The sequence below is a fragment of the Abramis brama genome (genome assembly GCF_963993115.1).
Source record: "Abramis brama genome assembly, chromosome: 2".
Classification (NCBI taxonomy): domain Eukaryota; kingdom Metazoa; phylum Chordata; class Actinopteri; order Cypriniformes; family Leuciscidae; genus Abramis; species Abramis brama.
In genome coordinates, this window is record NC_139964.1 from 39,093,908 (window position 1) to 39,116,007 (window position 22,100).

At 37.4% G+C, this 22,100-nt stretch overlaps 1 protein-coding gene across 1 annotated transcript; it reads right to left on the minus strand.

Annotated features, from left to right (window-relative positions):
• Positions 1–2,143: 2,143 nt before the first annotated feature.
• On the minus strand, positions 2,144–4,305 carry lsm6 (LSM6 homolog, U6 small nuclear RNA and mRNA degradation associated). The gene is made up of 4 exons (XM_084105860.1): positions 4,161–4,305; positions 3,644–3,742; positions 2,557–2,670; positions 2,144–2,359 (listed from the first exon to the last, which is right to left on the minus strand). Exons 2-4 carry the CDS (start codon positions 3,735–3,737, stop codon positions 2,325–2,327), a joined length of 243 nt encoding a protein of 80 aa, XP_083961986.1. The 5' UTR covers positions 3,738–3,742; positions 4,161–4,305; the 3' UTR covers positions 2,144–2,324.
• Positions 4,306–22,100: the final 17,795 nt, after the last annotated feature.

The window sequence follows — 22,100 nt, forward strand, 5'->3', positions numbered from 1 at the left end:
ATATATTTTAAAAAGAAATGTATTCCTGTAACGTTGAAATTGAATCTCCAGAATCATTACTCCAGTCTTCAGTGTCACATGATCCTTCAGAAATCATTCTAATATGCTGATTTGGTGTTCGAGAAACAGTTTTTTGTAGACCATGGAATGTTTTTGATAACAGCATTTATTTGCACAATTCTTTTTGCACAAATACAATTTTTAAAGATGTAAAGGTCTGTACTTTCACTTTTGACCAATGTTGTGCATTCTTGCTGATAAATAATAACGAATGCTTTAGAAAAAAATCGTACTGGTCCCAAACATTTGAACAGTAGTGTATGCTCATCATCCTGTAATAAACTATTACCACCAGCATTACAAAAGATTTTGATAATTCAGCTTGTCTTTTTTTGACAGTCAATAACATCATAAGTCAAAGACAATAGATATGTTTTACTGTACACTGAAGTATTTAGGAATTGAGGCAAATCTCTGTTCCATTGCAATGTAAGGGTCCAACTGCTGGTGGAGCTACAGACCTTAAACTCACATAAACAAATGCAACAACCCAGTCTAATAAAAGCTAAAGCCTAAAAGTACAAACATGCCTACCCTTTCACAAGCAAAATAGCATTATGTGAAAGTGCAAGTATAGACAACCTCTAATATCTGAGCTCCCCGTATGACCCATAATTCTGCAATTAAATCTATATGAGTATTGTGCATCCATACATTAACTGCAACATGACGGTGATAACCTGAACACAGATTTTGAAGCCAGCATTTGTTGCCAGTTATAATGTTGCAGGCTGTTGCTCTAGGTCATTAGAGCAGCCCTCATAAAACAGAGACTCTTTAGTCATTGGGTCATTACCGTGAACAGAGCTAATTAATCTCTGAGCGCAAAGTAGCGTCGCGAGAGGGGTTCTGGTTTTTGATTACAATAGGAAAGCATTTGCTGCGGTCGCCATAATGATACCAAGCTCCTGCTAGAAAGCCCCCGCTCACTCCGGTTACGGACAAGGTTTAATCAATACGGTGTCCTTCATCCTGCATTCAGGGCCGACCTTGGCAGCCTTTTGTCTCCTAAACGAGGGCAAAGAGCATACATGTGGATACACAGAGAAAAGAAATACGGTTCCAAGCACACAGCTCCCACGTGAAAATAAAGCACTAGTCAGCTCATTTGGAACCTAATGAATCATCATACGTTTATCATTATTTTACCTTCGCCTAATGAAGTATCACAGTGCCAGGATTGTTTGTAAATTTATCAGGGCATCCTAATGTAGACTGAAAGGTTAGAAAGTGGCAGACGACACCAGCAGTAGCAGATCAGGGTTCAAAAACTATCGATTCATTTGAAAACAAAAAAACATTACCATGCAACAGAGGGCTATAGTAGACCAAATGTGAAACAGCAGATATATTTAAAGGGTTAATTCACCCAAAAATGAAAATTCTGTCAGTAATTACTCACCCTCATGTTGTTCCAACCCCGTAAGACTTTCGTTCATCTTCAGAACACAAATTAAGATATTTTTGATTAAATCTGAGAGCTGGATCACTCCTCCATAGGCATCTATGTTATTGAAACTTGCCAGACCAGAAAGTTAGTAAAGACATCGTTTAAAATAGTCCAAGTGACTACAGTGGCTCAACCATAAGTTTATCAAGCGACGAGAATACTTTTTGTGTGCAAACAAACAAACAAAAATAACGACTTTATTAAACTATTCATTTTCTTCTGTGTGGGCCTCTGAGTGAGTTCACGTAGTGTAACATCGCAGTGCTTCTGGGTTGTACGTCGGAACGTAGGCTCACTTGGCTGTCGCTGGTCATGTGCGTGATGCTGGCCAATAGTGAGCCTTACATTCCGACGTACAAGAAGCGCTGCGATATTTTTGTATTAAGATAATACAAAAATATCTTAATTTGTGTTCCGAAGACGAACAAAAGTCTTACGGGGTTGGAACAACATGAGGGTGAGTAATTACTGACAGAATTTTCATTTTTGGGTGAACTAACCATTTAAGCAGTATGAAATATGTAGATAAATGTGCCTTGATCAACCTCCAGTCTTGAAAGTGCTAATCAGCAATTCCTTACAACTGAATTATCACTATTTAATATACATAGAAGCATCTCAGGAACAGATAAATCAGGAAAACACAAAATTTATTGTTGAAAAACAAATGATTTACTGCACCACTCTGCAGCACACCACATTGTGTGTTACAAAACATGAAACAAACTTAGACATTATTGTTAGCCAACAAAGAACTATGAATATTGAACAAGTCACTTATCTAACAATGAATAAAGAAACAAGTAAAATGGCTTCACATCTTCCTCTTCTGGGTGCTGATGTATAACACTAGAAGACAAAGAAAACAATGAACTTTGGTATATATACAAAACATCTATAAAAGTGAAAGTTTTGAGAACGTGCTCACAGACAGATTTGGAAAGTGCATTACTGGGCCTGCTTAGGTAGCTCTCAATAACAGAAACACTATAAAAACAAATAAGGAAACAGCACTAACACGAGAAAAACACACAGACATTACATACCATTGTTTCCTCTGAGAAATGCATCTCCGTACTTGTTCTTCAGCTGGCCATTGACATATTCCTCTGTCTGTTCCACAGCGATATTCATGTAGCCATCAAGGCAGGCCAGGACTCCTGTGGGCAAGACATGAGGTCACTTCAAATGTGCCTTTTTTTAGAGAATTTTGGCAGAAGATCAGGGGCGCAGGCAGGACTTGGTGCACTTATGCACCTGCTCCGGTTTAGAAAAGGTTTAAACTGAGTTGATGTGGCTCGGGAAAGAAAAAATATTTCCATAGGTGCCAGAAGTCATGAGCTCGAAGTCGAACTTATTTGACCACACATACATTTTTACAGAAATTAAAGAATCTGTTATTCAGCGGATGTATATCTGTAACAGTGGGAGGCTGTTAAAAGTCAAGCAGTGTCTGACAGCAGCTACTTGTAGAGTAGCATTCCTTGATGAAAAACATTTTTCTCATTTATGACCACTTACTAGAGCAATTGTTCTCCGAAAACGTCCATGGGGGCTCAAGATGACAAATGAAGCATTACAATAAGCTAAAACAACTAAAACATTTGATGTTAAACCCCTTCAACAGAGTTTCCACTGGATATATGAGGTATCCTTCTTTTAAAAGTGATTTCTAAACTTGTAAAAGTCATGTGAAGTAAACCCTTATAATCATTACTCAGTGAATTACTGGAAACATCATGGGGCATTCGTATATTGTCGAGTCAAAATGGTTTAAACTACTGTAATAAAGTGAAAAAAAATAAAGGTTTGAACAACTAGTAACGGGAGAATTCAGACTGAAAGCTTCATATCAAGAACAAGATATGTCAGCAGTCATATTTAATATGATGCAACAGAAAATATATAAGAGGTTACACTGATATGAGGTCATTATGTTGTACTAGATTAACCAGCACCCAATGGCATTTTATTCTCTACAACATTCTGAATAAAATCAAGGTCTGTTTAACTTTTTTAATCTAGGAGTTGCCCCTGCCTTCTTGCATGGTGTCCCCACCGACTTTAAACCAAACATACAGCCTTGATTAAAGAAATATAACTGATAAAACAAAGACATGTTTCTACTTGTACCTCTGTAATCAACACCAGAGTTCAGCTTCACCACCACTGGTCTCCCAATGATCTGCTTGAGGAAATCACTTGGTGTCTGCTTCCGGAGACTCATTTTCACTGAAAACAGAGAGAAAATGTAGATTATAAATCACTACCTGACATTACATTATCATCGATACAAGAAATTGTACGCTGCCTGCATTGTTAGCAAATACGAGTGTAACACCGTAAAAATAAGAGCATCGTAACATCAGTTTATCGCTTACTGGCTATCCTAAACACATGTTTTTAATGAACCAGTCAACAAATGATTTAAACCGCTGTAGTGTGCTGAGGTTTGGGCTGTTTAGAATATCTAGACATTACCGGTGTACATTTAGCATGAGCGGCTAACTTAGCCAGCTAGCATTACAATCCAATGTGGTGCACAATGAACTCACTGTGCAGGTCACGCGCTACAGTACTGCAAATAATTTAAACCCCCGCAGAGGTCAAGTACAATGGTCTATTTAAAGAAGATAAACTAGTCACTCACCTAATTCGTTTTACAACGTTTGCCACACGTTTCGACAGAGTGATTGTTGACCAATGAACTGAAGCGCTTTTTCTATTTCCACGGTGTTTACAGCGCGCAGCCAATCAGATGCTTCGATAAAATTCCAGCGTACGGAAGCCGCCGAGGAACCATTAGCTCCTTTGATAAAGAATGCGTAGGGGGAAAACGATCCAGAGGCAGGGGTAGTGAAGATTGGAAAGCTTCGATTTTGTTGTGATAGATAGATAGATAGATAGATAGATAGATAGATAGATAGATAGATAGATAGATAGATAGATAGATAGATAGATAGATAGATAGATAGATAGATAGATAGATAGATAGATAGATAGATAGATAGATAGATAGATAGATAGATAGATAGATAGCAGAGGTGGACAGTAACAAAGTACATTTACTTGAGTTTACTTTTTTTTTTTTTACTTAAGTACACTTTTTGAGTATCTGTACTTTACTTGAGTATTATTTTTTCTGGAAACTTTTTACTTTAACTTCACTACATTTGAAAGATAAATATTGTACTTTTTACTCCACTACAATTCTGTCAAGGTCCTTGAGTAGAAAGTAGCATCAGTCAGTGGATGATTTTGGTTGCAGGGGTTGCATTTTGGTTGGAAATGCAAGTCGGGTTGACGTCAGAACCCTGCATCTGATTGACATCAGAACCCGACATCAGATTGACGTTGGATATTGATTGAAAATAAAAGTCGGGTTGATGTCAGAACCCGACTGATGTTGGTTTCTGATGTCAACCCGATTTTCATTTTCAACTACAATGCAATGTCTGTCCAACATTGGAGATCAACGTCAATCTGACATTGGATTCTGACATAAACCTGATTTTCATTTTCAACGTTGGATTTGGTTTTCTAAATGCGAATTTTGTCACTTTTTTGGAGCACACTAGCTTATAGATAACAGTAAGGCTAACATATTCATACTAAAAGCCAAAAAACTTTAAATAGGGCAATATTTGAGGGAACAGCCATTTGGGTGTCCGAAACCATTGTGGACGTTATTGAGTGCACTTATTCAATCTCACATTCAATCCCACCACTGGAACTGTGTTCTAGAAATAAATTTGATATTGATATGAGGTTAGGTATGCAGGCATAGATTCAGAGGCATACGGTAGCCTACTTACATACAACAATGCAACAAAACAATGCATTGACATTTACTTTTTACTTTTGATACTTAAGTACTTTTAAAAACGAGTACTTCTGTACTTTTACTTAAGTAAAAATAGGTCTTTACAACTTTTACTTGTAACGGAGTAATATTTGACCAGTAGTATCTATACTTTCACTCAAGTACGGAAGTTGTGTACTTCGTCCACCTCTGATAGATGACGTGCTTGACGTTCGAGATCCAATGATGTTAATTCTTGTGTGTTACGCAGCACGTTTGAGCTTCCACAAGAACCAATGAGTTTTGGTCTCGTGCGTCAAGCAGGTTCAGTTAAGCTTCTGTTTATGTTCGCTGATCAATGTTTATGTGAATCAGTAGCATGTCTGTTCAAAAACATGAACTGTTACATGATTTATGTACAGGGTGGGCCATTTATATGGATACACCGTAATAACATGGGAATGGTTGGTGATATTAAAGTCCTGTTTGTGGCACATTAGTATATGTGAGGGGGCAAACTCCTCAAGATGGGTGGTGTGTACTAATATATACTAATGTGCCACAAACAGGACTTTAATATCACCAACCATTCCCATGTTATTACGGTGTATCCATATAAATGGCCCACCCTGTATAACGAGTGGTTGCCTACATTATTACAGGAAGGCGGTACAATAATCAAAAGATGTCATAAAAATGCAATGAAAATACAGGTATCGTGCTAAAAATAAAAAATAAATAAAAAATGAAGTGAAATGAAAAGAAAAAGTGGTGTCTGACAATCCCTAATATATATATATATATATATATATATATATATATATATATATATATATATATATATATATATATATATAATATTGTGGCCCCCTCATTTTTAGATGGGACCGCTCAAAAATAACATTCTGGCTACGCCACTGATGTGAATAAAAGCCTAAATTCAATCTGTTCATCATATAAAGCGATCGAGTCTCTTCAGAAAATGTGGACTAAACCGCTCAATTCATATGGATTAGTTTTTACAATCTCTATATGAACTTTCTGAAGCATCAAAGTGTCAGTTGCGTAGCTGCCAATGGAAGGACATTTTTGGGTGAACTAACCCTTTAAGGGAACATTCCATTTTATCATAAAACAATAACATTTAAAAAAATGACAATTGTCCAACTAAAATGTCTCAGTAAAAAAAGCATTCCATGAATGATATATAAATGTTTTTGTGCTAATGTTTTGAGAACATTATTAAAGACCATTGGAAGAATATTTGTTCATGACTTTGAGAAAACCTTGTGAGAACATTCCCTGTTAGTTGGGGTGTGACTGTAACACATAGGGGGAAAACAATATCTTGAGTAGCCAAAAAGAAAGATGGGGGAAGAAAAACCTGTCTTTTGTTCACAGGCGGAAGAGGCCATGCACCTGAGAGACAGAATCATAAAGCACTTCTGGCGCATCCAGACAGTTTGCTTGTTAGCAGGGCATTGGTAGCCCTGAGGAGGCTAGAGGTTAATTTGGTATCTGGTGCCGTGTTAAACTAAGGTCAGTGCTACAAGTCCTTAAGTCATAAACAAGTGTGGTTAAGAGCCGTGTACACACCTAGGCACAAGTTAATGAATATTCAATGAGTATTTTTTTCCTTCCCTTGTTGCCTGAGTTCACATCCTTAAGGAGGGTTAAGAGGGAAAAAATGTGATCTAATGTGTTTTTCTATCAAAGCAATCATTCATTTAAGAAAAAAATATTGAAGTAGTTACCAGATTTCCCAGTAGTAGCACACAATACATGCCTATTCTGTGGTAAATAAATACAGAATGATATGACAAAGAGCTGACATACGCACACACACTTGACTTTACTGGAAAAGTGCGAACTGCTTGGCTTGTTAAGTGATACTGAATAAAAACAAGCGGTACAGATACAGAAAGCATTTCACAAGCTTTTTTCTTCACAGTTCTGCCTGTTGCTTGGCAAAGGACGAATAATGTTTCTGTCCAACTCTACATCACAAAAGAGGAAAATTTAACCTTACCGACCTTTCAAAAGTGTTCGTCTAAATATTTTGTACATTGACGTGAATGTGCATTAATTGTATAGCACTGACTGAATATAGGGACACAAAATCTTTCCCGTTTACTCAGCGCAGGCAATCCACTCTCACCAAGAGCCTTGGAATAACCCCACAGCTCCTCCGAAAACAGTAACGTGTTGGTAATAGCTGCCCAGCTATGCCAGATGGGACTGTTTTCACCCTGCCTTCAAGACGCTGGTGAGCTCAGATGGACAGTGGCACAGTTGATTTGCTGGTACAACCCGCCTCACCTTTCTAAGCCTCCAAAGACCTGAGAGGGAGTGGAGGAAAAATGAAAAGATTACAGAGGCAGCTTCAACAGGGTTGGGGGGTGGGTCAGACCGAGGGGTGTCAGATGCGAGGGGAGGGGGGATCCCTCGGTCGCCGCAGGCTTTTTCGAGGAAGAGGATGGAGGGGCGAAGAGAGGAGAGTCTAGACTAGGCTGACCTTTGTGGACCAGGGCTTTCTCTACGGGGTCAAGTTGGATATGGAGGGGGGATAATGGAAAAACCTCAAGGGAGTTTTCAAATGAAATCCAGATTGGCTGCCGGCATGTAGTTTTTCTCCTCCCCTTCCCGCTCCCTAATCCCCACACTGCATGGGGGTAATAGTGTGGAAATGATGGGGGGAGTGTCGCCTTGATCAAAAATGAGCAGTGGAACCTAGTCACCTCTTCTAACACCCAGATTCATGCCCACTATATATATATCTGTGCATGCAGCCGCTGCAGGCCAGGTTATCCAATGCGATTCCAGGCTCTGGCTGCAGCCTTTAGACCTTTGTCAAATACCTAGCTGAAATGATTTAGGAGAGCTGCCTTATATTCGCATTTTTATATACAGTTCTTGAAATGAGCTGAAGCGAATGTATGAGATTTAAGAATTTGTTAGATGTATTTGCTTTGACATGTTTGACAGTGGTTCAATCTTATCATGTTTCTTCTAGAAGAAAATATATATATATATATCTGCTGACCTTTTGAAAAAATAATAATAATAATCTCACAACGTTTGAGATATAAAGAAAATGTAATTTTTACCTTAGAATATTTTAACCTTGAGTGACAGACAGTCCTCAAGTGTTCACAGTGAACTATTAGCAATCTCTGCCTTTGCTGTATAAGTGTTTATTGCTAATTAAACAGCTAATTGCTAATTAAAGCTAATGAGACTCATCTAGCTTCTCTGTGCGCTCCGCCATTTTGAGCGTGGTTAATATACAGTGCCTTGCATAAGTATTCAGACCCTTAACCAATGTTCTCATTTTATTGAACTACATGTTCTACGCTGAAGTTTTATTGCTCTTAATGGGATGCTTCACCCAAAAATAAAAAAAATATCTCATACTCACCCTCATGCCATCCCAGATGTATGCCTACTTTCTTCTATGGAACACAAATGGAGATTAAAAAAAATAAAATAATCCATCTATAATACATATAAATCAATTAGGTGGGTCCCTTAAAGTTGACACTTCAAAAACCATGCATGCAAAACAAACACAACAGGAATCCAATTAACCCCAGCTGATGAATCAGTGTCTTCTAAAGTGAAACGATACCATCGCTTACCATCAGCCAGCGGTCAAACACGGGTTCATGAGTCCACGCATTATGTGATGGATTATTTTCCTAAAAATCTCTGTTTGTGTTCCACAGAAGAAAGAAATACATGTACTGTACATATGGGACAGTATGAGGGTGAGCAAATTCTGAGATAATTTTTTTGGGGTGAACTATCCCTTTATTATGGCTGACAGGTGCACCTTTATGCCATTCTAAGCTTTATAACATACCTTTTTTTTTGGTTGTGCAAGAGTTTATAGGGTACAAGCTTTTCTAAGCAGCATTTCTATTGTTTTATTATAGTTTTTGATAATTAAACAGGATTCACTGTAATACTGGATATTATTCTGTATGCCCTGCTGAAAAATCCAGCATAAACCAGCATTGATTCCATGCTGGTTTATGCTGGTTAGTGCTTGTGGTGGTCCAGGCTGGTTTATGCATGTATAGTACTGGTCTATCTGGTGGACCAGCATATTAATGCTGTTCTCAATCAAACCAGAGCTGGTGAAGTTGGTTCACGCATGGTCTTGAAGGGTTGAGTGTGAGTTGGCCAGCTGTCTGTATGCAAGCAGTGTTTTGGGGGCAAGCATTGTTTTTAACATTAATGATGTAAAGGGAAAACAATATAAGGTTAAAACATATAATTTATTTAATTATACAATTATAACTTTGTAGTTTCTTTTGCTCCCTCTGCTGAAAGTTTAACTGAAAATCTTAATTGTTTTAGTTAGGATTGGTAAACATTATTAATGTCACTGGTAAACTGGTAAAACGTTTCAACTTGATAATGAAAGTTCAAAACTGAAAGTTGCTGTTTTTAAAGACTTTCATGTTAATTTGGGAACTCACATGTCAAAATCCAGCTGTGCACGATTATTAAATTGGAATTATTCCAATTAAATTGGAAAATTGTCCTGGTCTTTATTTAACTACGAAGACACACTGTGTGAAAAGTGATATGTAACACATAAGCAAGTTTTGTTCTGGTCTTACTGGGATCATACCAGCACCCAAAGACAACATATGCTGGTCCACCAGCACACCAGCATCCCATGCTGGGATCCAGCAAACCAGCAAACATATGAATCTAATATGTACACTTTTGCTAATATGTACATTTGAGGGACTAATGTGCACTCTAAAGACACCTTTTGAAACGGTACCGCCCCAGTGACAGCTTTTGCACCTTTATTTCTGAGACTGTGATGACCAGCAATGCTTAATTTTTAGCAGGGTGCTTTTCATAATTTATCCATTTGTTTAACTTTACTGTATCTCTGACCTGAATTTCCATAGCTGTCCTTCAGTTTTACAACCTAAATAATAGTGTGATAACATTTTTACTGTTTATATTGCAACAGATGACTCTGGTAAATGTTAAAATGTAAAGAATAAATATTTATTCAACAGTATATTTCTTTTTTTATTTTACAAATAGGTTTTAAGATAAACAAGAGCACATTTAATAGTAGAAACTTAATTTTGTTGTGTTATTTATAGTTCGATGTAATTCTATACAATGAGATGCGCTGTATATCTAGGCTATGAAATGGTAACACATTACCTCTGAACTCCTGGTGAACTGTTTGTGCGGGCAATGCGTATTCATCTGTGTGCATGTTAGAGGAAGAGGGAGAGAAAGTATTTCATGTTCAAGACTGATGCCTAGCAGTGGTTCAGCACATTCAGACCACTACATACGCCCACCTTCAGCACCCAACTCCTCAACTGACCATGGAACTAACTCTACACAACCCACTCAAAAGGCATGGCTCCATTAGGAGAGTGGGACCAAAGCCAGACAACACATCCAGGATATCCCTTAGTTAATAGTTAATAAATAAAACCCCTTTCGGATATAAGAGCAATGCCTGGCACTCGACATGTCACCTGCATTTGCCATAGTTGTTGAATTCAATTTACTCATTTATGTCATTAAATGTAAGAAAGTCATAATCTTTGTTTGTTTTTTAACAATCTGGACCAGGTTTCCCTGCTGCTTGAGATCTCTTTTTTTTTGTCTAAAAGGCCATGCTAGTGTGGCTTGGTCACTGTGCAAGCGTATCTCTGGTTTGATTGCATGTGTCATTACAGTGATGTAGGGAGAAGTGCTTGCGACTGGAAGACAGGGGAGCTGAGCATATACAAAAGGAGCACTTCACATCTATAAATATGCATCTTGACATTTGGAACAAAGCTCCCTCATTCTACTTTCATGATTAGTTCAGCTAGCATCCTGTAAGTTTCACAGGCGGTCTTGCCAGTTCATCAGGTTTGCACTTTGCAAATAAATAAATAAAGTTTATTGTTAAAATATATATATACAGTATATGGTATCATCTTCTTTCTTAAAGGTATACTGTATAGAGCCTATTGTATAGGTAGAGGGTTGCCAAATTTGCAAAGCAGAGAACAACAAATTGAAGTATTTATAGCAAGAGTTCATCATTTATTAATCCTCATGTCATTTCAAACCAGGGTTAATATTGTCAACTTAAACTAAAACTAACTGAAGCCGCAATAGAATACAATATAGATAAAAACTTTTAGAAATGTTGCCTTTGAAAATAATTGAAATGAGTTTAAGCTGAAGCATAAAATTAAAAACGGGAAATAAACAAATACTGATATACTAAAAAAATAAAATAAAAATAAAAACTCCAAATATACAAATAAAAGCTAATAAAATCACAAATAATAAAAAAACATAAATAATAAATAACACTTTTCCAAATCTGTATGGCTTTTTGTTCTTCTTCTGGAACATAAAAGAAGAAATTTTGAGTGCAAAAATATCCATATAACTGCAATGTTGTTTTGGACCCCGCTGACTTTCACTGTATGGGCAGAAACCTTCTTCAACATGTCTTCTTTTGTGTTATTCAAGTTTGAAACGACATGGGTAGGTGAAGAATTTAAATTTTTGGGTGAACTGTCCCTTTAAGAGATGAAATAATGACAGCGATACGTGAATACTATTCTTGTGACAGTTTTAAAACAATTATTAGCAGCATTAGGCCCTGAGGAGAAAGACAAATCTCTGCTTTTATAGCCGTGAGTCTTACATAGCGATGGTATGCTGGTTTCTCCTTTCTAAACACCTCAGTGGTTGTTCTAAAAAAGAGATAAAACTCCCGGCTGCCAGGAAGCTAGCCTTTCAAATCCTACACTCTCTCCTCGGGTGAGGATCTCTTCTCTCTGTCTCTCTATCTCTCTTTCTCACATAAACACAACATACACAAACTCCCACTCTGCCTTTTGACCATAGTGTTCCCAACCACAGAGGAGTTGTGACTCAGAGGCAGGCAAATAGTGGTCTTTACAGCTGAATATTCATCAGAATGGGTAAAGACATGCTGTGCTTGATCCTGAATTATGTCATATAGCGATATATTCAATAAGGTGATATGCACATACATACTGTAATGCTTCAGGAAATAAGAGAAGAAATCGGTTCAGCACAGTGTCTGAAATTATTTTCTTTATTCTTTTCACAGGAATGGCGTTTTACAGAACATTCCTGAGGCAAGTCTGATGCCTCAATAAATCTGCCCCCCCCCCCCCCCCCCTCTCTCTCTCTCTCTCTCTCTCTCTCTCTCAGTTTGTCTCAGTGGAATGTCAGCTGGCAAGTGCCCAGACATTGAGACTTAGCCTTTCAGAACGTGCCAGTCTCACCCAAGCTTCAGAAGTGGGCAAGCGCAGAAGCAGCAGTCCCCTTATCAAAGCGCTTGTCCAGCAGGGCTCATGGCTCAGTGAACCACTGATCACCAAATCCTCTGACCTGCCGTTAACCCGCCGGACTCAGAGCGACAGTGACAGAAGAGTCTGTCATGTTGAAGACCTACAGAGAGACTACTGAGGCCTACGGAGATGATATGATGTTAGAATGCCTAGTGCATCATCATTTACATGGGGTCAGATGTGAACAAATATCTCTACAATACCACATGCCACAATGGCATAAGAAAATTAGTTTTGACATTGAAAATGACAAGGATTTAAATGAATAGTTCACCTAAAATTCTGTTATTATTTATTTACTCATTCTCATGTCATATCAAACTCTTTCTTTTTTTCTCATTCTTTCTTTTTTTGTAAAAAAAAAAAAAAATGTACTAACCAAATTTGAGAAAATACAATTAATAAATGTGCATGAAAAACAGACTTAAATGTATACTATTTCACTATTCACTACATTACTCCATAATATAGTCCACATGAAGTAGTGAATGAGAACAAGTGAGTGTGCATAGTTTGTGCTTGCTGTTTAATAATTTAAACATTTTAATAATCAGTTAAAAAGGAATTTGTACCTGTATGATATTACGCTGTAGCCACATTGAACCAGCGGTTTTGGAAAATGGATGGATGGATGATTAAAGGTATAGTGGAGGATCTTCCCGAATTTTAGAAAATAACCGCCCTCTCCACTTTTTGAAAAAATGCACATGCGCAACACTCTACCTGCTCCCGAGAGGGAACGCCTATTAAACGTGTGCACGAGAGAGCATGCACGAGCCTAGTTTACAAGTTGCTGTCGGCATGGCTCATATAAGCCTACTTTCCAAAAGAAGATTTGCACTTTTTCCACTATGTCAGACTCACCATCGCTAATCATAGCTTACATTAACTTTTTCTAGCAGTGATTTTAAATGGATTTCTCCAAATAGCATGCCAAACTTTACCTGTCGAGTAGAAACTTCGCGACTGAGGCATCAGTGGGAAGCCCAACCTGTGCTTTTAGCGCACGCCAGCGTGTGAAATATTCTCCCAAAAACACTCTGGTCTTGTTTCTTTCTTCAGAGGCCTTTCTCTTCTTGTCATACAATTCGTAGACACTTTTTCTCTTGCGACCCTCAGACATTTTGAAAAAACCCGGTGAGAACGGCGAGCTTCAATGAATGGCTGAAACCGTAGCTCACTCATAGACAGCTCACCACACATAATACACCTGAAAGTGCGCATGCGCAGAAAGCGAAAACTACGACGAGCACGTACGACGGCCTTACGTAAACATATCACCAGAATGATTGACAACTAGGAGGACCAATAGTCTTGATGATCCACCCGGAAAAAGAAAATCCTCCACTATACCTTTAAACTGCGGGCACCATCTTCTGGTCAGACGTGCATTCACTCGGCATGCGACTCTCACAGTGCATTATGGGTATTCTCTAGCCATTGAGTGTACATCGGTTGTACACTTGTCAGTGCGGTGCATTATGGGATTGAATGAGTGCACTCGATAACATCCACTATGGTTTCGGACACCACTACAAATGGCTGTCCCCTCAAGCCCTATAAGGGTATAGCGGCGATTTCAAACACAGCCATTGATACAGTGATCTGATTGCAACAGTTAAACTTGTGGGGAAGATTATCAGTAAACAACACCTCATTTTCAGTCTGTTTCATCACACAAAGCAATCATATAACTTCAGAATTGTAATATAGAACATAAGTAATATGAACTTTAATGATACTTTAACATGCTTTAGAGTCCTTTTGGAAACTTGAACGTCTCAGTCCCCATTGGTTGTAATTAATATAGTTAAAGCACAACTAGTGCAATTTTTCAAAATTTCTCCTTTTGTGTTCCACGGAAAAACATTTTTGGGGTGAACTATTCCTTTAAATCTTGATTTCAACCATTTTATCTATATGCTGATGCACTATTTGTCCTGCTTGATGGAATATCATGTGCAATTCCCTCATGTTTTCTGGTTCATTTTCATGCCTAGTTCATTTTCATGGTTCAGATGGCATTCATTTCAAATCCAGCACATCCAAATCTAAATTAAGAACTTCATGTTTATGCTGTTCAGCTGGCCATCTTTGATACCACATAAGCCAAGAAAAGCTGCCAGCCCTTGGCTTTGTTGGTTTAATATTTTAATGTGTTTAATTATGACAGGATAGGCTCGATAACCTTCTGTGACGTTCAGGCAATTGTCAGCAAATGAATGAGATTACATGACAAGCACTGAATGACAGCGCAACCCAGTGCTCTGTCTTCCCGCTACTTATCTGATGGTAGCCTAGCAACAGATCCCTGACCTGGCATTGACCTCCACCTGATAAGGTCAGCACCTCAAGTGTCTCTCATTGGTGGGTCCTATGAAGAGGAGGAGGAGCCTCGAAGAGAGGGAGAGAAAAGGAGAGAAACAAAGGGAAATGGAGAGAGGGCAGAAATCCCATCAGAGACAAAGCCATAGCCACACAAAAGCACATAGGGCTCATGTTACACTGTGTGGATCAAAAGAGAACTGTAATCACCATAGGCTCAACCGATAGTATTTCCCATATGCAAAACGAGAAAAGACAGTGACTTCCATAAAAGTGTTGGAGAAATGGTCAGATAAAAAATTTAGTAAAGTCTATAATTCACACACAGCATTGATGCACTACAATGCATTACTAAAACACTGCGCAGTAAGTTGTTCAGAATGTCATGCCAGCATTATTTTGCAAATACTATTAATTTTATGTCATTTCAGCAGTACATTTACTGTAAAGCCAGAGGGATGCAAGGATAGCAAATGCTAAAATAATTACCTGTAGAGAGCCTCCATTCAACTGCTAAATGTCAGTGTTGTGTGTTTCATGGGCTTCTTACAGTATTAGTGGATCCACAGAATAATGAGAGGCTTTCCAGCATCCAAGAATGTAATCAAAATGTATAAAAATAACAAGATTGATTGAATAGAAAGACTGATAGAAAGAGAATACATTTATGAACAGAAGATTGCAATAAGAGAGAGAGAACTGAGTTGACCATAAACAGACATATGCTTAAATTAGAATTTAACATGAAATCAGCAGAAGCTACATCTTTTCTTTATACACATTAATAGTCTTATGGTGAATGATTCATAAGCGTATGATATTATAAAAACCTACTCTTAATATGCCCTCGTATACCTCCTCCCATCCAATTCACCTTATACATTTTATTTAATGTATGAATATCCTTTTCACTCGGAAAAATGCCACATGACTGAAGTAAAATGGGTTGTGAACTAGTGGCGAGTGGGGATTTTTCCTACCTTATTTAGATGCAATTCATTCTCTGATCCATCTTCGTAAAGGTTACGTTACCTACTTTGTAATCCATATTGCCACAAAACAAGGCAACAGTACATCGTTCTTCTGCTTGTGCGAGCAGTTAAGGTACAGCTTTTCTAGCACATGAAATCATTCATGCTTAGATGATTGTATTGGGAAGTGTATGTATATAAATGTATACAGATATAATGTACTGGTGAAATCCCATACACAAAAGAAATATATTTGAAATATATTTTCAGAATATATTTTGGAATATATGCAAATATTTGAAATTGGCCCAATAAATATATTTTTGTTATATTTCAGAATATATTTCAATGTATTTGGAATATATGCCACATACTGTATATTTTTGACACTTTTGGGGACCCATACAGAAAAAAATACATTGAAATATATTCTGAAATATAACAAAAATATATGATGTTAAGTGTGAAATATATTTATTGGGCCAATTTCAAATATTTGCATATATTCCAAAATATATTCTGAAAATATATTTCAAATATATTTATTTTGTGTATGGGATGACTAAAGGTGTTACAATTGCAGGTTGAAGCAGAGGCAGAATCAAGAGCAGCAGTAATATTTAATAAACAGTCTCAAACTAAACAAAATAAACTCAGAACAAAACCAGAACAACCTACACATGCAACATAAAATAACTGACAAAGAACAAGCCAGAACACTGGGTATAAATAGACAGAACTAAAGAGGCAAATTAACAAGACACACCTGAACTGAACTAACTAATCAATAAGTAACTATTGAAACAAACAGGCAGGGGCGGAGGAAGACTAAACTGAACTAATAGACAGAACACAGACAAAGACAGAAATCAAAACAGACTGACAATGTAACAAAAGGTTTATATACCGGTAATGTATGGCAACAATTGTTATTCCTAAAGGTTTATATGTAATGCATGTACAGCAGCAGCATGACTTACTTGCTCACAGCAGCGTGTCATGTATGGGCAGTAGTCCCGAACTTGCTCAGCAGCAGCAGCGTAGCAGATCTATTCTGCCAGGACCAAATATTGTCATATCCATAACCATACAAACACTCTGAGAGTTGTCATTTGGGCTGAGGTATAATGCCTTCAGCCGAGGGAAGAAGCACCTGAAAAAAGCTTCCAAGACAAAAGAAGCATGAAATGCGGCACACTAATCAAATAATTAAGGCAATTAAAGTCAACGAGGGTTACACACAGGTAGAATAAATGACTTCAAACTAATTGTCTTTTATAAAATTATTCTTGGTCACAGAGCTTTAAAGAGCAACAGGAATAGGTCAAAGAGAGCCCTTAGACTAAATTAAAAGGCCATTTTTAGATGGACAGTACTGTGATATTAACTTAGTTTCATCCCTAGATGTGCTGGTGAATCCACAGTCAAATTTAATAAATCTCAGAATTATTATTTCTACAATAATATGTAACAAATATAATATAACCAATTAACCTACTTTCATATATCTATAAGCATTAAAACATATTATACCAATAGTTGATCTTGAAAGTTTAACTTTTCAAAGACAGAAAATGTCTTGCTCTAAATATTCTGTCAACAAGCATAAAAATAAAGGTCATAATTTTTGACACTTAGCACCAGAACGCAATATGCTAGTGGGCTGAGGTGGCAAAGTGTCAAAGGCCAAGAAAAAGAGGCTAACTGTCACACTTTACCAGGAGAAAGGGTCAGAGCAGATCTTGTTCATCAACCATCAAGTAATGGGTTTATCCAAAAAATGTAATTCGGTCAACATTTACTCACCCTTATGTTATTGCAAACCAATAAGTTCATCTTCAGAACACAAATTAAGATATTTTTGATATTCTCTTATCACATCAGAATATGGTCAATGGCAGCTCAAATGTACTTGCTTGATGTGTAAGAACAAACCTCATGGTTCTGGCGAGTCAAGCAAGCACATTTCAACTTCCGTTTACCATATTTGATGATAGGTGCGTTGATCAGTGTTTATATGGGAATAAAAGCCTAAATTAAATCTGTTCATATAAAGTGATTATGTCTCTAGAAGACTTGGATTAAAAATGATTACTTTTACAATGACCTTTTTAAAGCCTAAAAATTTGGGTTGCAAGGGAAAATGATGCAAGAAAATAAAAAATATCTTCATTTGTGTTCCAAAAATAACTGAAAGTTATGGGTTTGGAATGACATGAGGATGAGTAACGATGACAGAAGTTTCGTTTTTGGGTGAACTAAGCCTGTAAACATCCCCCAAATTGGAACAGAATCAAATTTTTTTTTTTTCGAGTATAGATAATTAACAGTTTATGGTTGAGTCAAAACGAAACAACGTCCTTGAACATGGTCAGCGGGACGAGGAAGAGTAGCCATTTTTTGTGAGGTTTTCTTTCCAGTGCAAAAGGTCAGAGAGCAAGTACAGGGGCAACCACCTGCTTCTGTCACACAGCTGGAAGAGGGAGTGAGAAGAGAGGGAAGGGAGACAGGTGGCATGCCGGGGACAACGCTGGCACCAGCTTTCAGCTGTAATAATCTCTATTTCAAAGGCAGTTTGAGTCAGAACAGACCAACAATTCTTCATCTAGAAACTTAACATGGTGACCTAGAGCTATGCCATACCTTACACTCCAAATAACTGATGTTAAATTGTAGTCAACGATCTACTGTGTTCACAGGCTAATTGGGAATAACTTTAATACAAGAGGTGTTTACTGGTGTTAAATATGTGTGAAAGACCGCGTGTCCCATGTGGCAATAATAGACTATCCAGAAGCACGTGCCATCTTAGTTTTTAGAGCCAAGTGTATTTTGAGTGCAACCACACACAAAAAATATATAAATAATCTGTGATAATTAAGGTTTCATGATTAACTAAAGCATGATTGTTGATTTTTAAATGTTTAAAATGCTCTGACAGAAATCACGCATTTACATGTTTAAGGGTACGTTAACACGACAATGAATGTACTAAAAGCGGAAAAGTTTTTCCTTTGTGTATTTCACGTACAGACGACAACGTTGTCAAAGCGATCCCCGCTCACAGACTAAAAACGCAGTTATGCATATCATGCCAGTAGCTGGTGACGTCATTTTTTGTAAAGAAATACTATGCGCCTATAGACTGAACACGTAATACGCATGCGCATGACATCAATGACGATAACGGTATTGTTTCAAAAACTTGCACTCTGAATCCCATTTTCAAATGTTTGCGTCTATACAAGTCATGCCTTAAAGGGTTAGCACACAATAATTTACTCAAGCCATTTACAGGTGTATATGACTTTCTTCTTTCAGCCAAACACAATCAGAGTTATATAAAAAAAATATCCTGGCTCTTCCAAGCTTTATAATGGGAATGAATAGAAGCCCAAAAAAAGTGCATCCATCCATCATAAAAGTAATCCATTCCACAGGGTTAATAAAGGTCTTCTGAAGTTAAATACAAGTTTTTGTAAGAAAAATATCCATATTTATAACTTTATAAACTATAATCACTGGCTTCCAGTAATGGCCGTAAGTGAGTCTAGTTCCGACTAAAGAGTGACCTCTGACCCGACATATGACGTAGGAATAGCGTAAGATTAGGTGAAAGTAGACGCCTCTCGCGGTTCAAACAAATAGGGCTGATCAACAAACTCAAGCTCCTGCAAACATTTTTTCTTTTTAGACTTCTAATTCGTAACTGGTATTTAGTTTTTTTTCTATCCTCTGTGCTTCCACGTTTGTCAGTACGTCATACAGCGGGTCAGAGGTCACTCCTCTGCCGGAACTAGACTCGCTTACGGCCATTACTGGAAGACAGTGATTATAGTTTATAAAAGTTATGGATATTTTTCTTACAAAAACTCATCACTTCACTTAAGAGGGCCTATATTAACCCCGTGGAGCCATAAGGATTACTTTTATGATGGATGGATGCTCTTTTTTGGAGCTTCAAAAACTAAGGAGCTATTCATTCCCATTATAAAGCTTCGATGAGCCAGGATATTATTTAATATAACTAAATTTAATAATTGTGTTTGGCTGAAAGAAGAAAGTCATAAATGGCTTGAGGGTTAGTAAATTATGGGAAAATGTTAATTTTTGGGTTCACATTTACCGTTGTTCTTCGTGCAAAATCCAGACATTTCAGATCGGGAATATCGTGTGAGGGCAAAAAATTTTTCGCAAAAGGGTTCACATGAATTCATTGCGTTAACCAAAAGAAAGGTGTTTGGTTTGAAAGTAATTTCTGTGTAAGCTGTGCTTCATACCCTACACTCTTGACAATAGAAAATGCACACATTTCACTAATGTGACTGCACCGTTACGTAGATTATTTGCATTAAATACTGTTAATGAACACATAGTAAATTATCAAAATATGATCAAATGCACTTTTCCAAATTAAAAATCATCAAGTTTATTTGAACTTGCACTTTGTTCAAGTTTTAAATGTATTTTTACCACCCCAGCTAACAGGGAAGTTGTGATCAAACATCCTTCCAGTAACATTAATAGAGCAAAGTTCAAAATAGTCTGGTCTTTAATAATGTTAAAGGGTTTTAGTTCACCCAAAAATGAAAATAGCCTGCTCACCCTGATGTTGTTCCAAACCGGTAAGACTTTTGTTCATCTTTGGAACACAAATGAAGATATTTTTGATGAAATCTGAATGAAGATCGTTTTTATGAAACATTTTAGTTGAAAGTTAGTCTAATGTTTTTTAAACATTACAACTTGCTATATTTTTCAGATGTTTCAGACAACATTTAAAAGTAACGTTCCCATAATACCATGAATAACATTCACAAAACCAGTTTTATTTTTAAGAAGCTGGACGGGTTGACCGTTCCGAGAACACTCACAAATAAAGTTTTCGTATACTTAATGGGAACGTCAGCAAAACGTGAACATATTTTTGTTACTGAGTGTTCAAATCCAGTATTGTTTCATTACGGCGATCTTTAAATGAATCAAGGGTTCTGTTTATTGTCTAAGGTTTAAAATAACACCTTCTAATGGCGCAAAAATGCCCCTACTTCGCAACACAGGGCATCACATCCAAAAACATACAATGATTACAATAAGGTGAAATATTTAAAGCAACACTTATTTCATGGCATCATAAGTCTATAAATATGCAGGGCAGAGGGCAAAGAAAATATTTTTTAGTAACCACCCCAGTAGTTAAGACAATATTCAAGCTCTGTCATTCACGCTTCCTCTCTCACCCGTCACACAAAACTGTCATGTCACTAGTCCTCTAATGACCTGCTCCACTCAGTGTTCCTAACACAATCTTGCAACATCCTAACAAAGAGAAAGAGGCAGCAACGAGTTGAAAAAGAGGTAACCCACACCACTATGTTTGGCCTCGGGGAGAGATATACCTCTTTATCCAACCTCCTTTATCCGCTACTGAAGCACCTGAAATTCATTTAGCTCTCTAACAGCCTGCACTGCTGCAGGGGAGCCATTTTAATAAGTAGTAATAATGCCAACAGACAAAATGAGTTGCTTTCCAGTAGAACAATCATGCTTATCAATACAGTACAAGAAATATAATTAGACGGACAGTATGGAGCTAACTATATATTTTTTTGCAAGTAATTGAATGTTTAATAGCAAACTAGTATTTTTCATATGACATAAACTGCACTGCATATGAATATAAAAGGATGTAACATTATAACCACATGGGGAATAAATTGAGGGAAATTTGTAAAATATCGCTGGATTGTGTATGAAAGGGTTAAAAAGTATCAAATGGAAACAGATATGTCAATGGGAATGGCAGATGTTTGTCATTGTCAGGTTCAGTTGATACAGTTCCCATCAAAACATGATGTCTGTTAGGTGACCTTTAGGTTGCTACCAAGTGTGAGGTCATGCTGCTGTTGCCATGACTACTATCAGCAGATTGTCTGCGGGCACGCATTACCTCAGCTGCCTGGCATCGGCGGGGTTACAGAACAGACCGTGACCTCGCCATGGAGACTAAACTAATCTTAAACAATAACAAGCAGCGCACACACATGCAGGGGAGATTTGGTAAGAAAATGTGTTTCCTTATATTACACATGTAGTTCAAAATTGGAACGAGTTGG